The 24,743-nt window shown below is 40.3% G+C and overlaps 1 protein-coding gene across 4 annotated transcripts in view; it reads right to left on the bottom strand.

The window, feature by feature from the left end:
- Positions 1-24,743, bottom strand: part of ADAMTSL3 (ADAMTS like 3) — a 349,114-nt gene that overhangs the window by 106,749 nt on the left and 217,622 nt on the right. For all 4 annotated transcript variants that reach the window (XM_081546775.1, XM_081546777.1, XM_081546776.1 and 1 more), the window contains one exon: positions 12,670-12,959. In XM_081546775.1, the coding sequence (XP_081402901.1) occupies positions 12,670-12,959 (290 nt within the window). The remainder of the gene's footprint in view (positions 1-12,669; positions 12,960-24,743) is intronic.

Below are 24,743 nucleotides of genomic sequence, written 5' to 3'. Positions count from 1 at the left end.
AATACAAACTTTCACAGGCACATTTTTCCTTTGAGGCTAGACAGGTCTGTCTGATTCCAAGGCCCAGTCTCAACCATTATTTTGTTTGTTGAGACAAATTTTAAAAAAAAGAGTATTGGGAAATCAGAACTGAGCAAAATATAAATCAAATTTTGATGGAAAAAATCAAATAAAAATTGTAATAGCAACCAACTATGCTATTTGAAATATGCAAATGTATTCAGTTTCATGCAAGAATGTGTGTTCCACATTGTGGTTCTTTTTCCAAATGCCATGTTTCAATTCAACCATTTTACAATATTTTGCAGAATACAGTATGGACCAAAAGTATATATAAAATATATATTCTAGATGTTGAGTTCTTTTCCCTAAATTTTCTTTGCTTTTTTCAGGTGTAATATTATGCTCCTGGGCATGGTAGGATGCAGTCTTATATCTCCACGCATCTTCCAATGAATTTTTTTTTTTAATAAACACTAACCTGAAACATGAAGAGACACTGCTACAACATTATAACTCAGGTTCCTCCCTACAAATGTTGAACTTTCTTAGTGATTTTACAGGGACATAGATGTTCATTTTCTAGCAAGTTTCATTTCTTTTTAATCTGAGAAAAATTCAGTTATCTTTCACATATATTCTAATTTATAATCAAAATTATTTACAAAATAAACTTGGAGACTATTTTGGAACGTGAGTGGGTGGGTCTGAAAGCACCAAAGTTACCTCATTTTAACCATTTTTATGGAATTTCACAATAGTTGTGACAAATTATAGCAAGTTTGCTCAAAAGAATATAAAAGTTTAATGAGAGATTTAGGATACTTATTGAGGTGGAATGTATTTTCCAAAGATGGCCATGAGAATATCTTCCATCCCTCACATTGAACCTATGACATGACTTTGCCACTTTCCACTTCAAGAGGTTTGAGCAAACCTTTATCCTCAAAAGAAAAAAATTATAAAGGTAAGTTTACTTCATCTCCTTTTTAACAAAATTTGAACAGTAATCACAAATATGCATTTAGAAGATATAAGATAAATCAAGCGTTGAAATTTCAATGCAATTTCTCTAATAAATCCTTTGATAGCATGAGGCAACATTCTTCATTTCACAGTTGACTTCTGCGATGTCATAATATGAGGGTTATTTTATTTTTTGGCAAAAAATATCTAAAGCCTACATCAAGAAATGAATTCATAATTAAACGGTAAAAACACAGACGCTAAGAGGGAAAGCAGAGCCAATAAATGAGCTAATACATTCTCTTTTGTTGGTTTAAGGTTAGTTCAAGTTGGGTTTCTTGCAAATAAATCTTGACTAATTCAACATGCCAAGTAACATATCACACACACACACACACAGTAAGAAATACTCGGAGCAACAACAACAAAAAAATCTACAGTCAGAACCTTAAAGGTGTTACCCAGTATTTAATATAATAAATTACTTTCTAAAAATTGGAAAATGATTTGAATAAGAAAATTATGTTGATATAATAACTAAATGGCCATGGCCCTCAGAAATAGATGCAATATGCTTTTTTTTTTTTTTCATATATTTTTTCATATATTTTATAATTATTATATTTATTATACAATTAAGATAATAATGCCTGAGAAAAACATTCAGTCATGTTTTTTCTTTTACTATTTTATCATGAGCATTTTATATGAACTGAACATTTTTTTTTTTTTTTTTTTTATTGTTTCTTTTTTTTTTTTTTATAAATTTATTTATTTTAGTTGGGGGCTAATTACTTTACAATATTGTAATAGTTTTTGCCATACATTGACAAGAATCAGCCATGGGTTTACATGTGTTCCCCTTCCCGAACCCCCCACCCACCTCCCTCCCCCTCTCATCCTTCTGGATCATCCCATTGCCCCGGCCCTGAGCCCTTGTCACATGCATCGAACATGGAATGGTGCTCTGTTTCACATATGACAATACACATGTCTCAATGCCATTCTCCCAGAACGTCCCACCCTCACCTTCTCCCTCAGAGTCCATAAAATTGTTCCATGCATCTGTGTCTCTTATTCTGTCTCGCATATAGGGTTATCATTACCATCTTTCAGATTCCATATATATGCATTAGTATACTGTATTGTTGCCATATGACCCAGCAATCCCACTGCTGGGCATATACACCGAGGAAACCAGAATTGAAAGAGACGCGTGTACCCCAATGTTCATCGCAGCACTGTTTACAATAGCCAGGACATGGAAGCAACCTAGATGTCCATCAGCAGATGAATGGATAAGGAAGCTGTGGTACATATACACAATGGAATATTACTCAGCCATTAAAAAAAATACATTTGAACCGGTTCTACTGAGATGGATGAAACTGGAGCCCATTATACAGAGTGAAGTAAGCCAGAAAGAAAAACAACAATACAGTATACTAATGCAATATGCTTTTTTAAGCAGAGGAACATTAACAAAAATTGATCGTATATTAGTCTATAAAGAAAACTGTATTAAATTCCATAACCTAGAAATTATGTAGGCAATATTCCTTGACCATAATAGAGTCCAACTATAAATGAAAAATAAAGAATTAACCCCCCCAATCCAAACATCAGAATTTAAAAATAATCGTTTCTGATAAGTGGCACTAGTGGTAAAGAATCCACCTGCCAATGCAGGAGATGCAAGAGAGGTGGGTTCAACCCCTGGGTGGGAAAGAGCACATGGAGAAGGAAATGGCAACCTGCTCCAGTATTCCTGCCTGGAGAATCCCATGGACAGAGAAGACTGGTGGGTTACAGTCCATGGGGCCTCAAAGAATCAGACATGAATGACTGAGCACACACACACAAAACTCCTAGGTTAAAAACAGTAATAAGTTATAAATTATTTGACAAGAAAAAGGAGCAGCGGAGAGCTTAAAGCAACTGGAGATTAGATGAACAACGCTTGATGATGCTATTAATATCATTATGAAATGGATGACTTTTTCCCAAGAAAATCTAAATTACGAAATTCACTTTAAAATTCCGTTCAGTTCAGTTCAGTCGCTCAGTCGTGCCCAACTCTTCACGACCCCACGGACCACAGCATGCCAGGCTTCCCTGTCCATCACCAAATCTCGGAGTCTGCTCAAACTCATCTTCATTGAGTCGGTGATGCCATCCAACCATCTCATCCTCTGTCGTTGCCTTCTCCTCTTGCCTTCAACCTTTCCCAGAATCAGGGTCTTTTCAAATGAATCAGATCTTCGCATCAGGTGGCCAAAGTATTGGAGTTTCAGCTTCAACATCAGTTCTTCCAATGAACACCCGGGACTGATCTCCTTTAGGATGGACTGTATGGATCTCTTTGCAGTCCAATGGACTCTCAAGAGTCTTCTCCAACACCACAGTTCAAAAACATCAATTCTTCGGCACTCAGCTTTATAGTCCAACTCTCACATCCATACATGACCACTGGAAAAACCACAGCCTTGACGAGACAGACCTTTGTTGGCAAAGTAATGTCTCTGCTTTTTAATATGCTGTCTAGGTTCGACATAACTTTCCTTCCAAGGAGTAAGTGTCTTTTAATTTCATGGCTGCAGTCACCATCTGCAGTGATTTTGGAGACCAGAAAAATAAAGTCAGCCACTGTTTCCACTGTTTCCCCATCTATCTGCCATGAAGTGATGGGACCGGATGCCATGATCTTAGTTTTCTGAACGTTGAGCTTTAAGCCAATGTTCGCTTTTTCACTCTCCTCTTTCACTTTCATCAAGAGGCTCTTTAGTTCTTCTTCACTTTCTGCCATAAGGGTTGTGTCATCTGCATATCTGAGGTTATTGATATTTCTCCCAACAATCTTGATTCCAGCTTGTGCTTCTTCCAGCCCAGTGTTTCTCATGATGTACTCTGCATATAAGTTAAATAAGCAGGGTGACAATATACAGCCTTGACATACTCCTGTTCCTATTTGGAACCAGTCTGTTGTTCCATGTCCAGTTCTAACTGTTGCTTCCTGACCTGCATACAGGTTTCTCAAGAGGCAGGTCAGGTGGTCTGGTATTCCCATCTCTTTCAGAATTTTCTACAGTTTATTGTGATCCACACAGTCAAAGGCTTTGGCATAATCAATAAAGCAGAAATAGATGCTTTTCTGGAACTCTCTTGCTTTTCAATCATCCAGCGAATGTTGGCAATTTGATCTCTGCTTCCTCTGCCTTTTCAAAAACTAACTTGAACTTCTGGAAGTTCATGATTCACGTATTGCTGAAGCCTGGCTTGGAGAATTTTGAGCATTACTTTACTAGCATGTGAGATGAGTGCAACTGTGCAGTAGGTTGAGCATTCTTTGGCATTGCCTTTCTTTGGGATTGGAATGAAAACTGACCTTTTCCAGTCCTGTGGCCACTGCTGAGTTTTCCAAATTTGCTGGCATATTGAGTGTAGCACTTTCACAGCATCATCTTTCAGGATTTGAAATAGCTCAACTGCAATTCCATCACCTCCACTAGCTTTGTTAGTAGTGATGCTTCCTAAGGCCCACTTGACTTCACATTCCAAGATGTCTGGTTCTAGGTGAGTGATCACACCATCGTGATTATCTGGGTTGTAAAGATCTTTTTTGTACAGTTCTTCTGTGTATTCTTGCCACCTCTTCTTAGTATCTTCTGCTTCTGTTAGGTCCATACCATTTCTGTCCCTTATTGAGCCCATCTTTGCATGAAATGTTCCCTTGGTATCTCTAATTTTCTTGAAGAGATCTCTAGTCTTTCCCATTCTATTGTTTTCCTGTATTTCTTTGCATTGATGGCTGAGGAAGGCTCTCTTATCTCTCCTTGCTAGTCTTTGGAACTCTGCATTCACATGGGTATCTCTTTTCTTTTCTCTTTTGCTTTTTGTTTCTCTACTTTTCACAACTATTTTTAAGGCCTCCTCAGAGAACCACTTTGCTTTTTTTGCATTTCTTTTTCTTGAGGATGGTCTGGATCCCTGTCTCCTGTACAATGTCATGAACCTCTGCCCATAGTTCATCAGGCACTCTGTCTATCAGATCTAGTCCCTTAAATCTATTTCTTACTTCCACTGTATGTGGCGAGTGGCCGAGAGATACTCTACATCCAGGGTCAGTAGCAGTGGCCCTGAGGAGATACCCCACATGCAAGGTAAGGAGCAGCAGCTGCACTTTGCTGGAGCAGCTGTGAAGAGATACCCAACGTCCAAGGTAAGAGAAACCCCAGTAAGACAGTAGGTGCTGAGAGAGGGAATCAGAGGGCAGACAGACTGAAACCACAATCAGACAAAACTAACCAATCTAATCACATGGAACATTGCCTTGTCTAACTCAATGAAACTAAGCTATGCCATGTAGGGCCACCCAAGATGGACAGGTCTTGGTGGAGAGTTCTGACACAATGTGGTCCACTGGAGAAGGGAATGGCAAACCACTTCAGTATTTTTGCCTTGAGAACCCAATGAACAGTATGAAAAGGCAAAAATATAGGACACTGAAAGATGAACTCCCCAGTCTGGTAGGTGCCCAGTATGCTACTGGAGATCAGTGGAGAAATAACTCCAGGAAGAATGAAGAGACAGAGTCAAAGCAAAAACAACACCCAGTTGTGGGTGTGACTGGTGATGAAAGCAAGGTCCAATGCTGTAAAGAGCAATATTGCATAGGAACCTGGAATGTTAGGTACATGAATCAAGGCAAACAGGAGATGGCAAGAGTGTACGTCAACATTTTAGGAATCAGCGAACTAAAATGGACTGGAATGGGTGAATTTAACTTAGATGACCATTTTATCTACTACTGTGGGCAGGAATCCCTTAGAAGAAATGGAGTAGCCATCATAGTCAACAAAAGGGTCTGAAATGCAGTACTTGGATGCAATCTCAAAAACGACAGAATGATCTCTGTTCATTTCCAAGGCAAACTATTCAATATCATGGCAATCCAAGTCTATGCCCCAACCAGTAATGCTGCAGAAGCTGAAGCTGAATGGTTCTATGAAGACCTTCAAGACCTTTTAGAACTAACACACAAAAAAGATGTCCTTTTAATTATAGGGGACTTGAATGCAAAAGTAGGACGTCAAGAAATACCTGGAGTAACAGGCAAATTTGGCCTTGGAGTACAGAATGAGGCAGGGCAAAAGCTAATAGAGTTTTGCCAAGAGAACACACTGGTCATAGCAAACACTGTCTTCCAACAACACAAGAGAAGACTCTACACATGGACATCACCAGATGGCCAACACCAAAATCAGATTGATTATATTCTTTGCAGCCAAAGATGGAGAAGCTCTATACAGTCAGCAAAAACAAGACTGGGAACTGACTGTGGCTCAGATCATGAACTCCTTATTGCCCAATTCAGACTTAAATTGAAGAAAGTAGGGAAAACCACTAGACCATTCAGGTATGACCTAAATCACTTTAAAATTAAGAGTTTGTATATGACAATAAGTGGGGAGGGGACTTGAAAATGATCTTACAGATCCAGCAACATTTCCCCTCCCACTCCTGCCCCCAAGAGGGAAAAATAAGAACTGAATTTATATAGTTGTAAAAACAAATTCTTTCAGACTTTTTAAAGAGATGTCATCTATGATAGGAACTATTTAAGATTATTGAAAGGTACGGAAAGCTCCAATTCATTTAAAAAAAAACTAGTATAAACCTGATGACAAAAATCTATAAAAGAGAAAAAAACAGATCTACTTAATATAGTGTTGCCTTACACAATTTTACATGACAGATGCAAGCTTAGGGCCATATTGAAAAGGATAGTTAGCATATGTTTTCCTCTCTGCTGATTAACCAGTATGATAGAATAAATGCTACTCTAAACTCCCAGATAATGAAACAAAAGGAGAAGCATAATATTGTATGGACCCAGAGGAATGCTATTTTGGTGTTAAAATGCAAGTTTTATACCACTCCAACTTGGTGAGTTCTTTTTAGGGGCCAGTTGAGGAGAAAGCTGGTAAAAATTAAAGATTGTTAAAAGCCATTTGGCCTCATGAAGGGCATCATAAACATCAGTGGAGCCTGAGAGGAAGTGATCAATTATATCAAGAGTAGCTGAAAGAAACTCCAGCTCGAGGCCTGTTAAGATTTGAAGGGATCTGAAGAGAACAAAATGGTGACTGCTAATGTACCATGTCGGAAACACATCTCCATGGGGAATATGCCCAAATGAGCCAATGGTGGGCCAATTCAGCTTTCAGACCCTTTTCCCATTTGCAGGAAGGCATTCTTCTACTCCACCATGCTCAGTGGAGGCTACCAACTTACATCAATATCATTTATATCTAAATGAAAAATCCTAAATTAAATATGGGATTAGTCAAAAAGTTCATTTGAGTTTTTTCCATAACATCTTACAGAAAAATCTGAATGAATCTTTTGGCTAACCCAATAGTAGCACATTGTAGTCAAGTCAAGAGTATAATAAAAGAATACTACATTGTGACTTCAAACCCTGGGCATTCACCAATCAAATCATTCACACACAAATATTCACACACACTCAACCAGAAACAAACAGATAGGAACTTCCTATGATCCAGCAGATAAACCCACCGGCCCATCCAGCAGATAAATCCATCCACCCAGGCCTTTCCCTTGCCAGGTTCCATTAGGAGATGCACCTCTAACTAGTTAAGATTGAACTCCACAAGTAGCCTTTAGATTTCACTCCCTTCCATCATAGGAAGTTTGTTGACACTTTGCCTTTCGCTTTCATTCTGGAACTTTCTCATTGCTTTTTTTTAAAAGAAAATTATTGATTTGGCTGTGCTGGGTCTTTGCAAGATCTTTAGTTGCAGCATGCAGGAACTAGTTCCCTGACCAGGGCTCCCTGCACTGGAAGTGTGGCGTCTTAGCCACTGGACCACCAGGGAAGTCCCCTCTCATCACCTTTTAAATGCACTGGACTCTCCGTCATGAAGTGACAGTGCACACTCAGCCCTCCCTTAACAAACCACGCCTTCTAGCCATCTTCCGCTCTGTGGGCCCCTGACATCTCCTGTTATCCCTTATAATCCCCTTTTTACAATACAACTGGACTAACCTTTTTGAAATAAACATTTGATCATTAATTTCCATTTTAACGACTTGGATGGCTTGTCATTGTTCTTAGGATAAAGACCCAAATGAACATGGCCCATAAGACCTTCACTGTCTGGCCCCTGCTTTCCTTTCCAGCATCATCTCACATGAAACCCCATCTTTCTCAGTACACTAGCTGTGCCCAACTTCTTCAGCTCCTGGAATTTCCCATGTGCCCTTTTGCCACCTAGCACCCTTCCACATGATCCTTTTCCTGCTGGAAATTCTCTTTGTACCACTGTCTCAAATTTCTCTTTTGCTTAATTAATTTCTCATCTTTCAGACTTAAGTTCAAATGTAATTGTTCTTAGGGAATCTTTCCCTGACCTCCCAAATTAGGTCAAATTCCTCCTATTATGTGCTTTCATGGTATCATATACTTCTTTTTAAAATTTGTTTCTAGTTATTTTTTGGTCACACCACATGGCATGTGGGATCTTAGTTTCTTGATCAGTGATCGAACCTGTAACCCCTGTGATGGAAGTGCAGATTCTTAACCACTGGACTGCCAGGCAAGTCCCAACCATATACTTTTTTGTAGCTGCAATAACCAGCTGTAAGTTTACACATATGTGTATGTGATTATGCGATGAACACATTTCCCCCCTAGATCTGAGTTGCAGAGGTGGGAACTATCTGTCTCTATCACCTAGATCAGCATCATGCACAAAAAAACACACAATAAATATTTGTAGGATGTTGTTTCAAATGAAACAATAAGAGAGATTCCTGCTACTGTCAAGACCAAGGCAAAGTTAGTTATCATCTACCTTATTTACTATTGTTTTTGCAATTCTGGACAATGTAATAAGAGATAAAACCTAAACAGGATAAACAACTATTAGAAAAAGAAAATTATCATTAATTGCAGATGATGATTTATTTGAGGAATTCAAAGAATGCACTTGGCACAGTTAGATGCATTAAGGGGTTCAGCAGTTTAGTCCGTTTTCTTTTAAAAGGAAAAAACAATATTCTAAGATGAATAACTTCTTATATTATGAACTATATAAACAATATTATAAACTTATATTATAAACTCTTGTATTATCCCACAAACATTTATAACACACATGTATCAGGCACAGTGATTGAACACTTCTCCAACATAACTTTACTTAAGAATCACATTTAATCCTTTCATTAATCCTAATAATGTAGGTGTGGCTCTTCTCATTTTACAAAAATAAACCTCTGCAAATTTAAACAACTAGCCCAAAGGGAGGGGCAGAACTATGGTTCAAAATGAGGCCAAAGTTCATGTCTATGCTACTAGCCTGAGATTTTAGAAAACACAAAGGGAGAAATGAAAGCTTATAAATGCAACAAATAATATAAGACACAAAAGAAAAGGTTAGTGAGCAATGTTTATGGTGTGCGAGTGTGTGTGTTCAGTCATTAAGTCGTGTCCGACTCTTTGCGACCCCATGGACTGTAGCCTTCCAGGCTCCTCTGCCCATGGGAATCTCCAGGCAAGATTACTAGAGTGGGTTGCCATTTCCTCCTCCAGGGGATCTTCCCCACCAAGGGATCGAACCTGCATCTCTTATGTCTCCTGCACTGCAGGTGGATTATTTACCACTAGTCCACCTGGAAAGCCCATGTTGATAGTGTAGTAAATTATAAAACCTTATCACTGGATATTCAAAAGGTAAGCATAACTTTCAGGATGTACATACACACATAACATAATGCTGTATACCATATACTTACATACACTCTAGAGACTGGAAATTGAGTATGTCTGCATTCTTTATACTTTTGGGAATTGAGAAAGAATTGTTGCCACTCCAGTATGAAAGCAGACTTGCAAAAGATTCTTAAACATCAGTGATTACAACAAATTGATTTACTTTTATTTCCTGCATGATGTGAAGGCAAGTTAAGACTATACAAATATACAATATCGGGATGGGAATCAGAGGTTTATCTTCTTGAAAATATATCACTTGCCTATCTTATTTTTTCTACCAGAAATAGGAATGCTGAAGAAATAACTGCATGCCTGTGGAAATTTTATTTTTCTGTGGTTTCCAGTCATTGTAGACTTACCCTTCCTGCTATCCAGGATGAGGGTTAAAATCCACATTCAAAACCACACATAAGTGAGCTTGCAGAGGCTGAGCCTCTAAAACCACATTAAAATGGATTACAGAGAGGCAAGTGTCACTGCCTGTAAGTAATGCAGTAGAGACAGTAAAGCCAACATAACCCAGAGCTGTGCTCCCTCAGGACAAGGACCGTGCCTTCATTCTATATCATGGTACTGAGCCTGGAACCGAGGGGAGAGCATGGAGTCTAGTACAGAGCAGGGGTTCAGTTTCCTGCATTTAGAGGATTTTATAACCCTCCAAGCATTCCAAGCATTCAATAGAATTGAGTTACGTATTTAAAATGAAATTTTAAGCTTGAACTCAAGAAATTAAAAACATTAAGAAAATTTAAGCTTGAACCCAAGAAATTAAACCATTGCTTTTTGCAAAGTGAAGAATCTTACTACAAGCACTTACAGTTCAACCCCTCAATAGAGAAGTTGTCCACTCTCTATTTTGGACTGTGTGATACACTCTGACTCTCAGCTTCCCTAGCCATACCATTTGGGTTCATGGGCATGCAAGGTTCATCTAATGTATTATCCTGAATTATACAACACAGGATAGCCTCACAAGGCTAAATTCTGTTTAACTGAGAGTTGAAAGATAGCAAGCTGAGCCTTGTTAAAATTTGCAAAATGTGTTCCAGTTACACAAGAGGATGTCAGAAACAAACGGACACCATCCCATCCATGATGTGAGTACTGAAATGCACTTCTAACATGTGCAAGGCCTTTGTCTCCCCACAACTGGCCAAAAGGCCCACAGTGCCAATAAGGATAAATTGAACTGGTCAAGTTTCACAAAACTTGTATGCCTTAAACAGATCCAGAGATCATTTTACTACTTCTAACTATATATCCAAGAGAAATGAAGATGTATGTCCACACAATAATGTGTACATGAATGTTCAGAGCAGTTTTAGGCATAGTATCCAAGACATGCGAATAAACCAATGGCAACCCACTCCAGTGTTCTTGTCTGGAGAATCCCAGAGACGGGAGAGCCTGGTGGGCTGCTGTCTATAGGGTCGCACAGAGTCGGACACGACTGAAGCGATTTAGCAGCAGCAGCAGCAGAAGCAGGCTAAAGCAAGCAACAGAGAGAGAGAAACTGGAGGCAGATAAGAGTTCTTTTCCTAATTGCACAGGGGTACTACCATATGAAAGACAGTAGCTTAACTGACGCCTAGGGGTAAAGCACATATCATTTCACCTGGGTTTACTGATGGGCTAGTGTCCAGGATAGGTGGATTTACAGGTTGAACTACACAGGAAAGAGAAAGACAGATTCCTCAAGTAACAGAGACTGGATAGCAAGAACAGAGAATGCACTCCACCTGCCTAGGAAAGAGGCCAGGGCACAATGACTGGTACACGAGCTCTCAAGACCTGATGGGGAGTGCCTAGTAAAGGGTGCAGGGCTGCCAGGAGGGGTGGAGCAGGCTGTTGAGCCAACTGCCTCCTAAGGCAGCAGCTTCCTTAGCTTTCCCACCACTGGCTGGCACTGAAGTCAGAGCATTTCTTTCTTTTTTTTTTTCCTTTCTTTTTTTTTTTCTTTCTTTTTTTTTTTTCTTTTTTCTTTGACCATGCCACACAGCATGTAGGATCATAGTTCCTTGACCTGGGATCAAACCCATGTCCCTTGAAGCGGAAGTGCATGGTCTTAACAACTGGACCACCAGGGAAGTCTGGTTAGAGCATTTCTAGCCCCCAACTTCAGCCACGACAGCTGGCTGGAAGGCACAGTCAGGAGTCAGTGAGAGGACATCAGGGGTCTGGATTCCTGAGAGAGGAGTCCCCTTCATGTCAGTAGAGGATCTTGGTTTCCCACTGATTATTTCTGTCCTTTTACTTCCAGCAGAGAGAGAATGACTGTCTGGACTTCTTTCTGCTCATTCACTCCCTTTCAGATCCTGGAATGCTTGAAGCACCTTGGGGCTAATTTCCACCCCAAGGGGGCCACCTGACAATATGATCACTTCCTAGTCCCATCAGGGTCTCTAGCTATGTGTACACACATGTACTCACACATAAATCATGGTTATCAGTTTGCTCCATACTGGTTTCTGGTTCAATGTGCAGATATGAACCTAAATTATTTTCTGAGGATAACTTCTGACCAAGAGAGCATCAGATAAGGCAGTCCCAGGCTGCTTCATTCTGTAATTCTGACTTATGCACAATACTACCTCAACTAATCATTTCTTGCATTTTCCTATTTATTCTCTATCAATTGGTGACCTCTGAAACCATCTCAGTTACGCAAATGCTTAGGAACACAGGAACACAGGATCTAGTCCCACTGTCCTTTATCTTTCTAAAATAATGATGATGAAAACTGAAAGAAAGAAAAGGCACAGTTTTCAATTATTCAAATGACTTCCCCTCCTTTGGACTTCTGCTAGTTTGTAGATGAGGCTTTACCAATTTAGTATTGCTATTTCTCAAACCATCAGCAATGCCAGACACAGCTGTCCCTTAAGTAAAAGATCAAATACCTCCCAAACAGGTGGCGGTGCAGGGGGTGAAGCCAGCGTATTCCCAGTCGTAGGTCGTCTCACTGTCCTGCTCCTGCAGGGAGGCGGCCAGCTCTCGGGCAGCGAGGCTCTCATCACAGGGCTGCAGGAGGCAGGGCCGCTCTGTGGGCAGCCGGGGGCCCTCACACTCTTCCTCTGGCAGCTCGGTCTCAGTTTGCGTGAAGGTCAGGAGCACGCGGCACTTCACCTCTCGCACCTGGACGCCTGGCCCACATGTGGCACTGCAGGTGGACCAGGGCTCTGGAACGAACCTGCAGGCAACCGGGGAGCCCCAGGGGTCGGAGCAGGGGAGGACATGGGCCATCAGTCCAAAGAGATCACAAAGGGGGAGTGACAAACATTCTATGAAGGAAAAAAGTAACTTCATTCAGGGGATTCAATATGTTTCGGAGGCTGTCCTTTTGTTGGTGCCTGAAAATGTGTCATGGACAAACGTTCCAACCTCATCAGCAACAGAAAGAAGCTTTTACCAGAGATACACTGAACTTTTGCACCTATTTTCTTTAATTCAAATTCTGTGCTCTGACCTTTGCATATCATCATTAAAAGGTTTTCTGTAAGATTTGGTCATAATAAATTGTATAGAGATAATTTCTACTCTGAGTTCTTTTATAACACGGAGATGTTCACCAGTATTTATTCAAGAAATCTTTTTGGAGCTTACCCTGTCTTAACAGGCAGAGTTTTATTAAAATGTCTTGATATTTAGGAGCAAAACTGTAGGATAACAAATGCTTTCTGCAGAGCGGCGGTTGTGGTTTAGTCTCTAAGTTGTGTCCAACTCTTGTGACCCCATGGACTGTAGACCACCAGGCTCCTCTGTCCATGGGATTCTCCAGGCAAGAATTCTGGAGGGGGTTGCCGTTTCCTTCTCCTTCTGCAGAGTAGATGAAGCTTTAATATTATTTTTTATTTAATATATGGGCTTCCCTGGTGGCTCAATGGTAAAGAATCTGCCTGCCATTGCTGGAGACACAGGTTCAATTTCTGGTCCAGGAAGAGCCCCTAGAGAAGGAAATGGCAACCCACTCCAGTATTCTTGCCTAGAGAATTCCATGAACAGAGGAGCCTGGCGGGCTACAGTTTATGGGGTCCCAAAGAGTTGGACACAACTGAGCAATTAAACAACATACAACATTTTAATATATAACAACACACAAAACTTCTGAATTTTCTTGAAACTATCACAGCTGTTGCCCAATCTGACTGAATAAAGCATGTATTTCTTATCCTGAATCTTTATCCACTAAATCACAGGGTGTCCTCCTTTGGCCTACAGGTCAAATCCTGTCCACCTATTTCTGCACAGCCTACCTGCTAAGAATGATTATCATAGTTCTAAGTGGATGGGGAGAAAAAAGAAGGATAATATTTTGTGTCATGTAAAAATGACATAAAATTCAACGTGTGTCCATAACTAAAGATTTATTGGAATACAGTCATAGTCACTTGTTCAGCCTTGTTTATGGCTGCTTTTGTATTACATGCCAGGTCTGAGGATTGGCAGTATAGACTGTTTGGCTGGCAAAACCTAAGATATTTATTATTTGGCTCTTTATAGAAAATGTTTACTGATTCCTGCACTGAATTTAAGACACAGACTCCACTGGGACATATAATTTTGAGACAATCTGAAACAACACTTGCATCATGAGATATTAATACGTGATAGGCTGGAAAGAGAGCAGTGATTGAGTAAGTCTGGAAAACACTGTTTTCAATAATGTTCAATAGGTTTATTTACTGCAAAATTTTTCCCAAAACTATGATATATGAACACATGCCATACCTACTCAAGGGGGGTGGATACGACGTGCATGATTTCCTAAATTTAAGTGAATATAGACCTCTACTCATGGGAAAATGTTGTACTAAATAACTTCAGAAAAAATGCTGCTGAGCTGCTTGCTCCAAGGCTTAATGTTTAAAATCTCAGAATAAGCTGGTTGTAAAGATCTCTCAGAATCACCTAAGCATCTCTCCCTACATGAGGCTTCACCACAGTTGTTCATAAGAGCACAGCAGAATCGAAACACTATTTTTCTCCATGAGCAATAAAGAAATATCAATAACACCTCCCTTTTTTCATTTTGTTTTGTTGGAAATTGTTAGTGGGAAACTATTTTCTAATCTTCATTTTCCATGACTCAGCTCCTTAGGATGGAGTAGTACTGGAGCAATATTTGCATCTTTACTCTTTTCTGTACTTGATGTTTTCCCAAGGGAAAACTGGAAAGGAGACTGATTAAACTTAAGACACATCCATACAATGTATTCAATAATAGGATGAGGTCATTGAAAAGAAGAAGGTGAGTCTATGTGAATTGATAAGGAATATTCTTCTTTTGGAGGCTGTTAAATGAAATAAGTATGTGGTCTTATGAAATAAGTATCATATGCTATGATCTTCTAACTACACAAAAGGGCACAGATATGCCTATATAGTGTATATATTACATTTTGTTGTTGTTCAGTCGCTAAGTCATGTCCCACTCTTTGCAACCCCGTGAACTGCAGTACGCCAGGCTTCCCTGTCCTTCACTAACTCCCTGAATTCGCTCAAACTCATTTCCATGGAGTCAGTGATGTCATCCAACCATCTCACCCTCTGTCACCCTGTTCTCCTCTTTCCCTCAATCTTTCCCAGTATCAGGATCTTTTCCAATGAGTTGGCTCTTCGCATCAGGTGGCCAAAGTATTGGAGCTTCAGCATCAGTTCTTTGAATGAATATTCAGGGTTGATTTCCTTTAGGATTAACTGGTTTATCTCCTTGCAGTTCAAGAGACTCTCAAGAGTCCTCTCCAGCATCACAGTTCAGAGGCATCAATTCTTCAATGCTCAGCCTTCTTTTGGTCCAACTCTCACATCCGTACACGACTACTTGAAAAACCATAGTTTGGACTATACAGATCTTTGTTGACAAAGTGATCTCTGCTTTTTAACACAATGTCGGTCATAGCTTTTCTTTCAAGGAGCAAGTGTCTTTTAATTTCATGGCTGCAGTTACCGTCCACAGTGATTTTGGAGCTCAAGAAAATAAAATCTGTCACTTTTTCCACTTTCTCCCCATCTATTTGCCATGAAGTAATGAGATGCCATGATCTTAGTTTTTTGAATGTTGAATTTTAAGCCAGCTTTTTTACTCTCCTCTCTCAATTTCATCAAGAGGCTCTATAATTCCTCTTTGCTTTCTGCCTTTAGAGTGGTATCATCTGCATATCTGAGGTTGTTATTACTTCTCCCTGCACTCTTGATTCCAGCTCATGATTCATCCAGCCCTGCATTTCTCATGATGTACTCTGCATGTAAGTTAAATAAGCAAGGTGACAGTATACAGCCTTGACGTACTCCTTTCCCAATTTTGAACCAGTCTGTTGTTTCACATCTGGTTCTAACGGTATATGTTTATAGCCTCTATGTTATCTATGCTTACTTGTATATAATTTCTCTTTTCAGGAAGTAATTGCAAGAGCTGGGAACTGGAGTTTATAGAAGGAGGCTTTTACTATATTTTGTTGCTTTTTTTTAAAATTAATTTTTATTCGAGGATAGTTGCTTTACAATGTTGTGTTAGTTTCTATTGTACAGCACAGTGAACCAGCTATACGTATACATGTATCCCCTCATTTTTTTGGGGGGGATTTCCTTCCCAGTTAGGTCACCACAGAGCACTGAGTAGAGTTCCTTGTGCTATACGGTAGGCTCTCATGAGCTGTCTATTTTATATACAGTATCAATAGTGTATATACATCAATCCCAGTCTCCCAATTCATCCCACCCCGTTCTTTCTGCTTTGGTGTCCATACGTTTGTTCTCTACATCTGTGTCTCTATTTCTTTTTTGTAAATAGGATCATCTATACCATTTTATAGATTCCATATGTATGTGTTAGTATCTGATATTTGTCTTTGTTCATTTTCGTTTTGCACCTTTTAAAGGCTTGAACTTTCTAACCATATGCATACTATACTTCTATGGTCATTAATTTTTTCTCTTTTCTCCTTCACAATAAAAACTAAAATTGGGGATTATGTTTCAATGGGAAGTAGATTTTTTTTTCATTCAGATTGGACTCTTATGTCTCATAGATTCAGAATACTGAGAGAAGGTGGAGTAAGTGAGAAGGCCCATCTTAATTCCCAACAGGGCAAATGATGGTTACACTTGATGTTTTTCAGGTGTCCTGGATGTTTCAAGTTGGTTATAAGTTTCTTCTTAGCTTGTGGGATCTTAGTTCCCCAACCAGGGATTGAACCCCAGCCTTCAACAGTGAAAGTCTGGAGTTCTACCCACTGGACCACCAGGGAATTCTATCAACTTGGTTTTCAAAGATCCTTTTAAGTGTCCTCTTAAAAAACAAATATGAGAGCTGCCCAAATTATCCATGAGTGATTTGGGGGAGGCAAGATGGGGAGACATGGCAACTCAAAAATGTATGCATCATCCCACATGATTTTCTTCTACACATTATTTTTTTATTTAAACAAAGGACATTATCATGTTCATGCAGTTCTGAATCTTGTTTTGTCTTTGTTCCCTCCTACACACACACACACACACACACAGACACACACAGACACACACACACACACACAGTAATTGTTTCTTTAAAGAAAAGAAAGGCACACAGCTGCACACAAGCATTTGAAGAGTGATGTCTGGGCAAAACAACCAGAGGAACAGAGCATGTTCCCTGTGCCTTTGCACAATGCATGCATGCCTGCTCAGTTGCTCAGTTGTGTCCAACTCCACAGAAAAGATTTTTTTTTAAAAGAGCAATTTAAGGGACTTCTTTGATGGTCCAGTGATTAAAAGACTTCGTCTTCCAATGAAAGGGTGCAGGATCAATCCCTGGTCAGGGAATCCCACATGCCTTGAGGCCAAAAACCCAAAACATAAAAAAAAGAACAATTCACTTATGAGAGAGCCTAGGCACAAGATGATAAAACCGCACGAGATGATAAAACCACAGAATAAAATGGAAAACTACAGAGCTGAGGAAACAAACTGTGAAACATAACATCATTAGAAACTAACAATTCAGAATCAAGAGAAAAAAATAGAAGAAACATGGTTGAAGGTCAAATTAATAACATAGAAGCAAGACTTGGAAGTGAATGCAGTGTTGAGAGAGAGAAAGAAAAGTTTTAAAGCAATTAGAAGGGTGAATGGAGGGCTGGGCTGCAAAGGAAGCTTTTGGATGATGGAGATGTTCTGTATCAAGAATGGGGCTGGGGTTCTGTGTTTTGTGTCCATCTGTTAAAACTCATCACTTTAGACAGACACAGATTTTGTATGTAAATTATATCTCTCTAAAATTGATTTTTAATGCAGTTTTTAGAGATAAAATGAGAGAGAATCCAATACTGAAGATAGTTGGATTCTTCAAGTAGAGGTTTCAACACATGAAACAGAAAAAAAAAAGTTCATAAATAAAATATGTGAAAAATATGCCTTAAATACAGCCTGGAAAGGTTACACTGTCTTCCAGGAAAAAGTGATACAAAATGATTAACGTAAAAACCTAGAGCTTTCAGCAGAATGCCCTCCCTAAAGATACCCACACCCTAATCCCTAGAATATATGAATATGCTGTTATATGGCAAAAAGGGATTCTGCAGATGTGATTAAGGTTATGGACCTCAAGATAGGGCAATTATCCCAGTGGGCCTAATCACACAAATCCTTAAAAACAGAAAGAATTCTCTGGCTGGAGTTAGAGAGATGCAGCATAACAAGAGGCAAGAGAGAGTGAGAGCATGAGAGGCACTCAGCCCGCTGTGGTGGCTCCAGGATGGAAGGGGCCAGGAGCCAAGGAATGCAGGAGGCCTCCAGAAGTGGGAACAGCTCCCGGCCAAGAGCCAGCAAGGAAATGGAGATTTCAGCTCTGCAACTGCATGGATCTGCACTCTGCCAACTGCCTGAATGAGCCTGGAAGTGGATTCCACTCTGGGCCTCCAGAGAAGAGATCAGGCTGACAGACGCCATGATTTTAGCCTAGTGGGACCTATAGAAATCAGCTAAATCTATTGGGTTTCTGACCCACCAAACTATGAGATAATACATTTGTGCTGTCTTAAAGCACTAAGTTTATGTAAATGAATATACTTAAAAATTAAGACTTTGAGGATGAAAAAAATAAATGCATAAGCATCTAGGTACAAAAATAAAGTCCCTTATAAGAATAAAAAGTCAGGTGGACTTCAGACTCAGCAACATTCAAAACCAGAAAAAGATGAACAAAAGTTTTGAGAGAGAGAGTTGGGGTCCCAAGAATATTATGTCCAGTCAAACTGTTATTCAAATACAAAGGCAATAATTTCCTGTCATATAGCAACAGTAACAGTACCAGCCTAATGGGGTTAGGTTGGGATTAAATGAGATGTCAGAGTGAAAAGTTCAATAATTACAACAAAAATGACAATAACTAACATTCATTACATTGTTATTTGTGTGAGACACTGTTCCATGTACTTCGCATATATTTCATCATTTACTCATAGCAACAACCCCATCAGGAAGTATTATTATTATTCCCATTGTACAGATGAGGAAACTGAGGATAATGTATCAAAGATAATGTAGTAGCTACTGGCATTATTTTACCCTGCCTCAGCAGTATCATAGGTGAGATATGCAATTTAAGATCATCCAAGATGACAATGAAAGGATCCCAGGAAAATCTGACAATACTATTTTGGGGCATTTATTTTTCTGATTTCAAAAATGAATAAACAAACACCAATATTCATTTGTTAAAATAATTTTTTGCTATTCAAGAAGAAGAACATAACATATATCTGTGAAAGGAAAGCATATTTTGGGAAAAAATATTATCAGAAACAGAAGGAAATGCTATAGCATCTCCTTAAAATTTAATGACAATAAAATTCAAGGAAACGTCTACCAAATAAAAGATAAATGAAGAGATTAAGAAAGTCAAAACATGAACTTCCCTGGTGGTCCAGTGGTTAAGAATCCATGTGCCAATGTAGGGGACTAGGGTTCGATTTCTGGTTTGGGAAGATCCCACATGCTATAGAGCAACTAAGCCCGTGTGCCACAACTACTGGGGCCTGCACCCTAAAGCCCATGCTTCCACCACAATGAGAAGGCTGCACACTACAACTAGAAAGCCCCTGCTCGCAGCAACTAGAGAAAGAGAGCACACAGCAACAAAGATCAAGGCAGGAAAAAAATAAACAGAACACTCAAAACATGGCTGGGAAAAAATCTCTGGCTTGGTTGAGAAAAGACTGAAAAAATACAAAAATAATGCAAAGTTTGCTGTATGACAGGAGAAAATCCAAATGAACAGTAGGAAATACATTCATGGTAAGGACAGCAAATGGTTGTTTGAAGGGCAGATGTGCATCCAAAACATAGAGGAAAAAAACACAAAAAGGTGGTGAGGTAAGTATCCCATGTTAAAAACAGAGAAGAGATTCAATACAGAGAGTTGATGAACCTTTAGAATAAATAAGAAAAACAATAGAAAAGAGGCACAAATACAACAGAAGAAAACTTTCATGCACCCAAGAAAGATTTCAATCCATGTCCCCAAAATTCTCACTGTTTACCAAAATTTGAAAAGAAAATAATACCTGGACTGATTCTTAAAAAATCCTCTAATTTTAAGTATATGGAGAAAAATCTTATGTCTAAGTTAAAAAAAAAAAAAAAAAAAAGGTTCACAACACAAGTATAAAGGACAGTTTAGGCACAAAGAAGATAGTTATTAAACAAGAGTTCATATGTCTGCTCGTTTGAGGGTGTAAAAAAGGGACTCTTAAATGCAGAGGGTCTGAAAGATTTATGCCATCTATATAATCTCCCAGAAAAAAAAATGCACAAAGATACACTCCTATTTAATGAGAATTTAATTTTTAAAATTACCATGGGAGAAAAACAGAAATAAGATTCAGCACCTCCTGAACACTACAGTATCTTTTGTTTAAATTTTAAAGAGGAAATTTGATGGTAGGAATTAAATGCCTTCAATGTGTCCATCTTCTGGTCTCCAAATTCCACCCCAGCAAATGTGTCCTAAGGAGACAATTAGAGATGTAGAGAGGTGGAATTTGAGATTTGCTAGTTTTATTTATCATAGTGAATAATTAGATACAAATGGCAGACAGCCAGAAAGATCTTTCTAAAAATGTAATCATGATTACATCATTTGTTAAAAATCCCTAAATGACTCTCACTGCCTCCAGATGAAGTCCAAATTCTTTATGAGCCATGGAAGGCCTCCAAGACTTGCCCACTTTCCCGGCTGTCATTACCATCTCCTTAGCCTCCAGCCCCCTCTCCTCACTCAGTACCTCAGTGTCCAGGTGTGGTGGCCCCCATGGACCAGCTGGCCTACATACAACCTCAGTGCCTGACGTGCTGTTCTAATACCCATGTACATCTTAGGGCATCACTTCATGTACCAGCTCTCCCAGGAAGCCAACCCTGAGCTTTAAGCCTTACAACACAGCAATCTAATTACTAACTTCTCTGTCTGCCCTATGAGACCAACCCAAGGATGGGAGAGCCTTGAATTCAGGTCTCCTAACACAAAATTGGAGCTCTTCCTCGAATCACAGGCCAGCGCATCACCATCCGCCACTTAGTAGATCTGAAATGTTGGGAGATAATTCCTTAATCTAAACGTTTGTTTCTTCATCCCTAAAATGAGGCAAATAATCATGCCTCCTCATTCACTTTCATGCATTGGAGAAGGCAATGGCAACCCACTCCAGTGTTCTTGCCTGGAGAATTCCAGGGACAGCGGAGCCTGGTGGGCTGCCGTCTATGGGGTCACACAGAGTCAGACACGACTGAAGCGACTTAGCAGCAGCAGCAGCATGGGGTCATTGTGAGAATTGGATCAGAATTAATCCACGTACAACACTGAGGACACAGTCTGGCACAAAATCCTCAATATTAGTTGTTAGTACTGTTGTGAGAAAAACAGAATGTCTAAAATATAACCTGATTCAAGTTGAGCAAATACAAATGGAGAGGCTAAAATGGCAGGGGAAACTACACAAAGTGTTCTGAATTTGTCTCTTTTCCTTGGTTCTCATACATGCTAAATGGGAGGGAGGGCAGTGTGACTAAGGAAGCTCTGTGAATCCCGTAGAAACTAGGAAGGCTCCGGGGAAGAACTTTTAAAGCAATGATGAACCATCAACTGTCAACACATTCCACAGCTGAAAGCTAACACGGTTAAAACTGCAGTTCCCCTGGCTTTACTTTATAAGATGTAATTTTTATTTTCCTAATTAAAAAGAAAAGCCTTTTGAACATCCGTTCTCTATGTAAAGTCAGAGCTCGAGCCATGGTAAACCACAGAAGCAGAAATATTTGTCTTCTCCAGGCGGCTTTGGCAGGCATTCTTCAGGGATCCAAAATACAGCTATGTTCATCTTCTCACTCACTGTCAACAGGCAAGCATCCCCAAACCACAAGGACAGGGGGAATAAAAGGATGAACTGGAAGCTGAGATATGTTGTGGTTTTGTTTGGAAATCAAGGGAATGACTAGAGTCAGAGTGGTGGGAGGAAACCATAAACTTCACACTAGACAGCGGGAACGGGGCAGAAACTGCCAGGCAATGTGAATTATAAAGGAAAATTGCAGAGCGACCACAGAGAGAGGGAGAAGGATGGTGGGGAGAGGCAGCCGTTCAGGCCCAGGAACAGGTGCTGGGGAGGAAGGTGTCCTACAGGAGGAGAGAGCGGATCAGCTTTGCTCAGTGAATGTGAACAGGGAGAGCCACCACCAAAGTCAGGTGGGGCTGACAGCACACGCAGGCTTGAGGATGAACATGGGGCTGGACTCTGCTGCAGCTGACACGATATGGCCCTTTTCCAGTTAGGTAAAACTTAAGAAGGAGCATGGCTTCCCTGGTGGCTCAGTCAGTAAAGAACCTGCCTGCCAGTGCAGGAGACGTGAGTTCAATCCCTGGGTCGGGAAGATCCCCTGGAGAAGGGAATGGCTACCCACTCAGTATTCTTGCCTGGGAAATCCCATTGACAGAGGAGCCTGGCAGGCAATGGTCCACAGGGCCACAAATAGTCAGATATGACTGAGGAACTAAAACTACCACCACCAAGAGGGACCCTAGAGATTATCTGATCCGATAATCCCCAAATTTGGATGCACCGCCCCCCTCGCCAGTCACCCAGGGTGTTTGCTAAAACATGCTGCTGACAAATCCATAGAGCTGGAAGTAGAACAGAGATGACCACAGGCTGCAGGGAAAGGGACAGAGGATGGGGAGTCAGTGATTCCTGGGTACAGAATTTGTGGTGGGGATGATGAAAACTCCTGGAGATGGATGGTGGTGAGAGTTGCACAATAGTGTCAGTGTACTTAATACCAGTGAACTGAACACTTAAAAAGGGTTAAGATGCTCCATTTTATGTTATGTCTATTTTACCAAATTTTAAAAAGAACTGGCAGAGCCAAAAGAAAAAAAATATGCTCCCTGAATGCCTGACTTGGTGAGGTCCAGAAATCTGCATTTTAAATAGCATCACGGGTGCTTCTAAAAGAAGCAATCTGAGGACCACACTTTAAAAAGTGGTATTGTGGTGACTTCCCTGGTGGTCCAGTGGTTAAGATTCCGAGCTTCCAATACAGGGGGCACAGGTTCCATCCCTGGTCAGAGAACTAAGATCCCACATGCCATGTGGCATGGCCAAAAAAAATTTTTTACAGTAGTATTCTGATGATCAAAAACAGATCTTTCTCTTTTAAAGATACACACTTAAGTATTTATGAATGAAATGACATGCTGTCTGGGTGTGCTTCAAAAATGCCCCACTGCGGGTGGAGGCAGTGGTACACATGAAACAAGAATGGCCTTGAGTTGATAACTGTTGCAGCTGAGAGACAGACTCATGGGTGGGGTTGTCATACTGTTTTCTCGTCTTTCATACAGGCTTGATATTTTCTATTACAGGCTTGATATTTTCTATGACAACCAAAAAAAGCTTTTTCAAAATCCAGGTGGGTGCCATTCCCAACAGAAAGGAGAACATGGTTAAAGTGAAGGAGGCGAGTGGCAGCTCGCAAGGAACAGCCAACAGCAGTGAGTGCTGGAGCGCCCCATTCCAGTGTACGTTGGGGGCTGGGGGGTGTGGTCAGAGATGAGGCTGGTACTCAGGAAGGGTGATACCTACCCCACTATGACTTGTTGGCTGGTGAATGAGCATAAGTCTTTGGGAAATGGGGAAACATTGGGATATGATGACATTGTAGAAAAGATTAGATTTCTGCCTTAGCCAGACTGGGTGGATCTGAGGAGATCAAAAGTGAAAGTGAAAGTCGTTCAGTCATGTCTGACTCTTTGCGACCCCATGGACTATACAGGCAAGGAATTCTCCAGGCAAGAATACTGGAGTGGGTAGCCGTTCCCGTCTCCAGGGGATTTTCCCAACCCAGGAATCGAACCCAGGTCTCCCACATTGCAGTCAGATTCTTTACCAGCTGAGATCACCAAGTGGGGAGCAAATTAGAAGGCTGTTGTAGGTGTCCTGGTAAGTGACTTTAAGACCTGAACAAAGGTGGTAGTAGGGATGGAGAGAAGGTGAGCTGCAATGGAGATTTTAGTAGATATGACTTCACAACTCTAGTTAATTATAGACAGGGGAAACATGAGGAAGAGGCAAGAATGACTGCAAGCTTCCAGTCTAGGGAACTGACAGCAAAGCCTTTAACCAAGAGAGAACACGCAGAAGGATTAGCAATGGTGATCTAATTGTGTTTTTTTAAATTAACTTTTACTGGAGTATAGCTGCTCTACAATGTTGTGTTAGTGTCTACTGAATAGCAAAATGAATGAGCCACACATGGAATATTGCCGTGCTGTGTTTAGTCGCTCAGTCATGTCCGACTCTTGTTGAACCCATAGACTGTAGCCCAGTAGGCTCCTCTGTCCATGAGGATAAGAAAAATGGAGTGGGTTGCCACTGCTTTTTCCAGGGTATCTTCCCAACCCAGAGATTGAACCCAGGTCTCTTGCATTGTAAGTGGATTC

Source organism: Giraffa tippelskirchi, chromosome 12 (assembly GCF_054371585.1).
Source record: "Giraffa tippelskirchi isolate mGirTip1 chromosome 12, T2T-mGirTip1v1.2.pri, whole genome shotgun sequence".
Taxonomy (NCBI): domain Eukaryota; kingdom Metazoa; phylum Chordata; class Mammalia; order Artiodactyla; family Giraffidae; genus Giraffa; species Giraffa tippelskirchi.
Note: the sequence above shows the minus strand (reverse complement) of the source record. Positions and strands in the feature narration are given on the sequence as shown.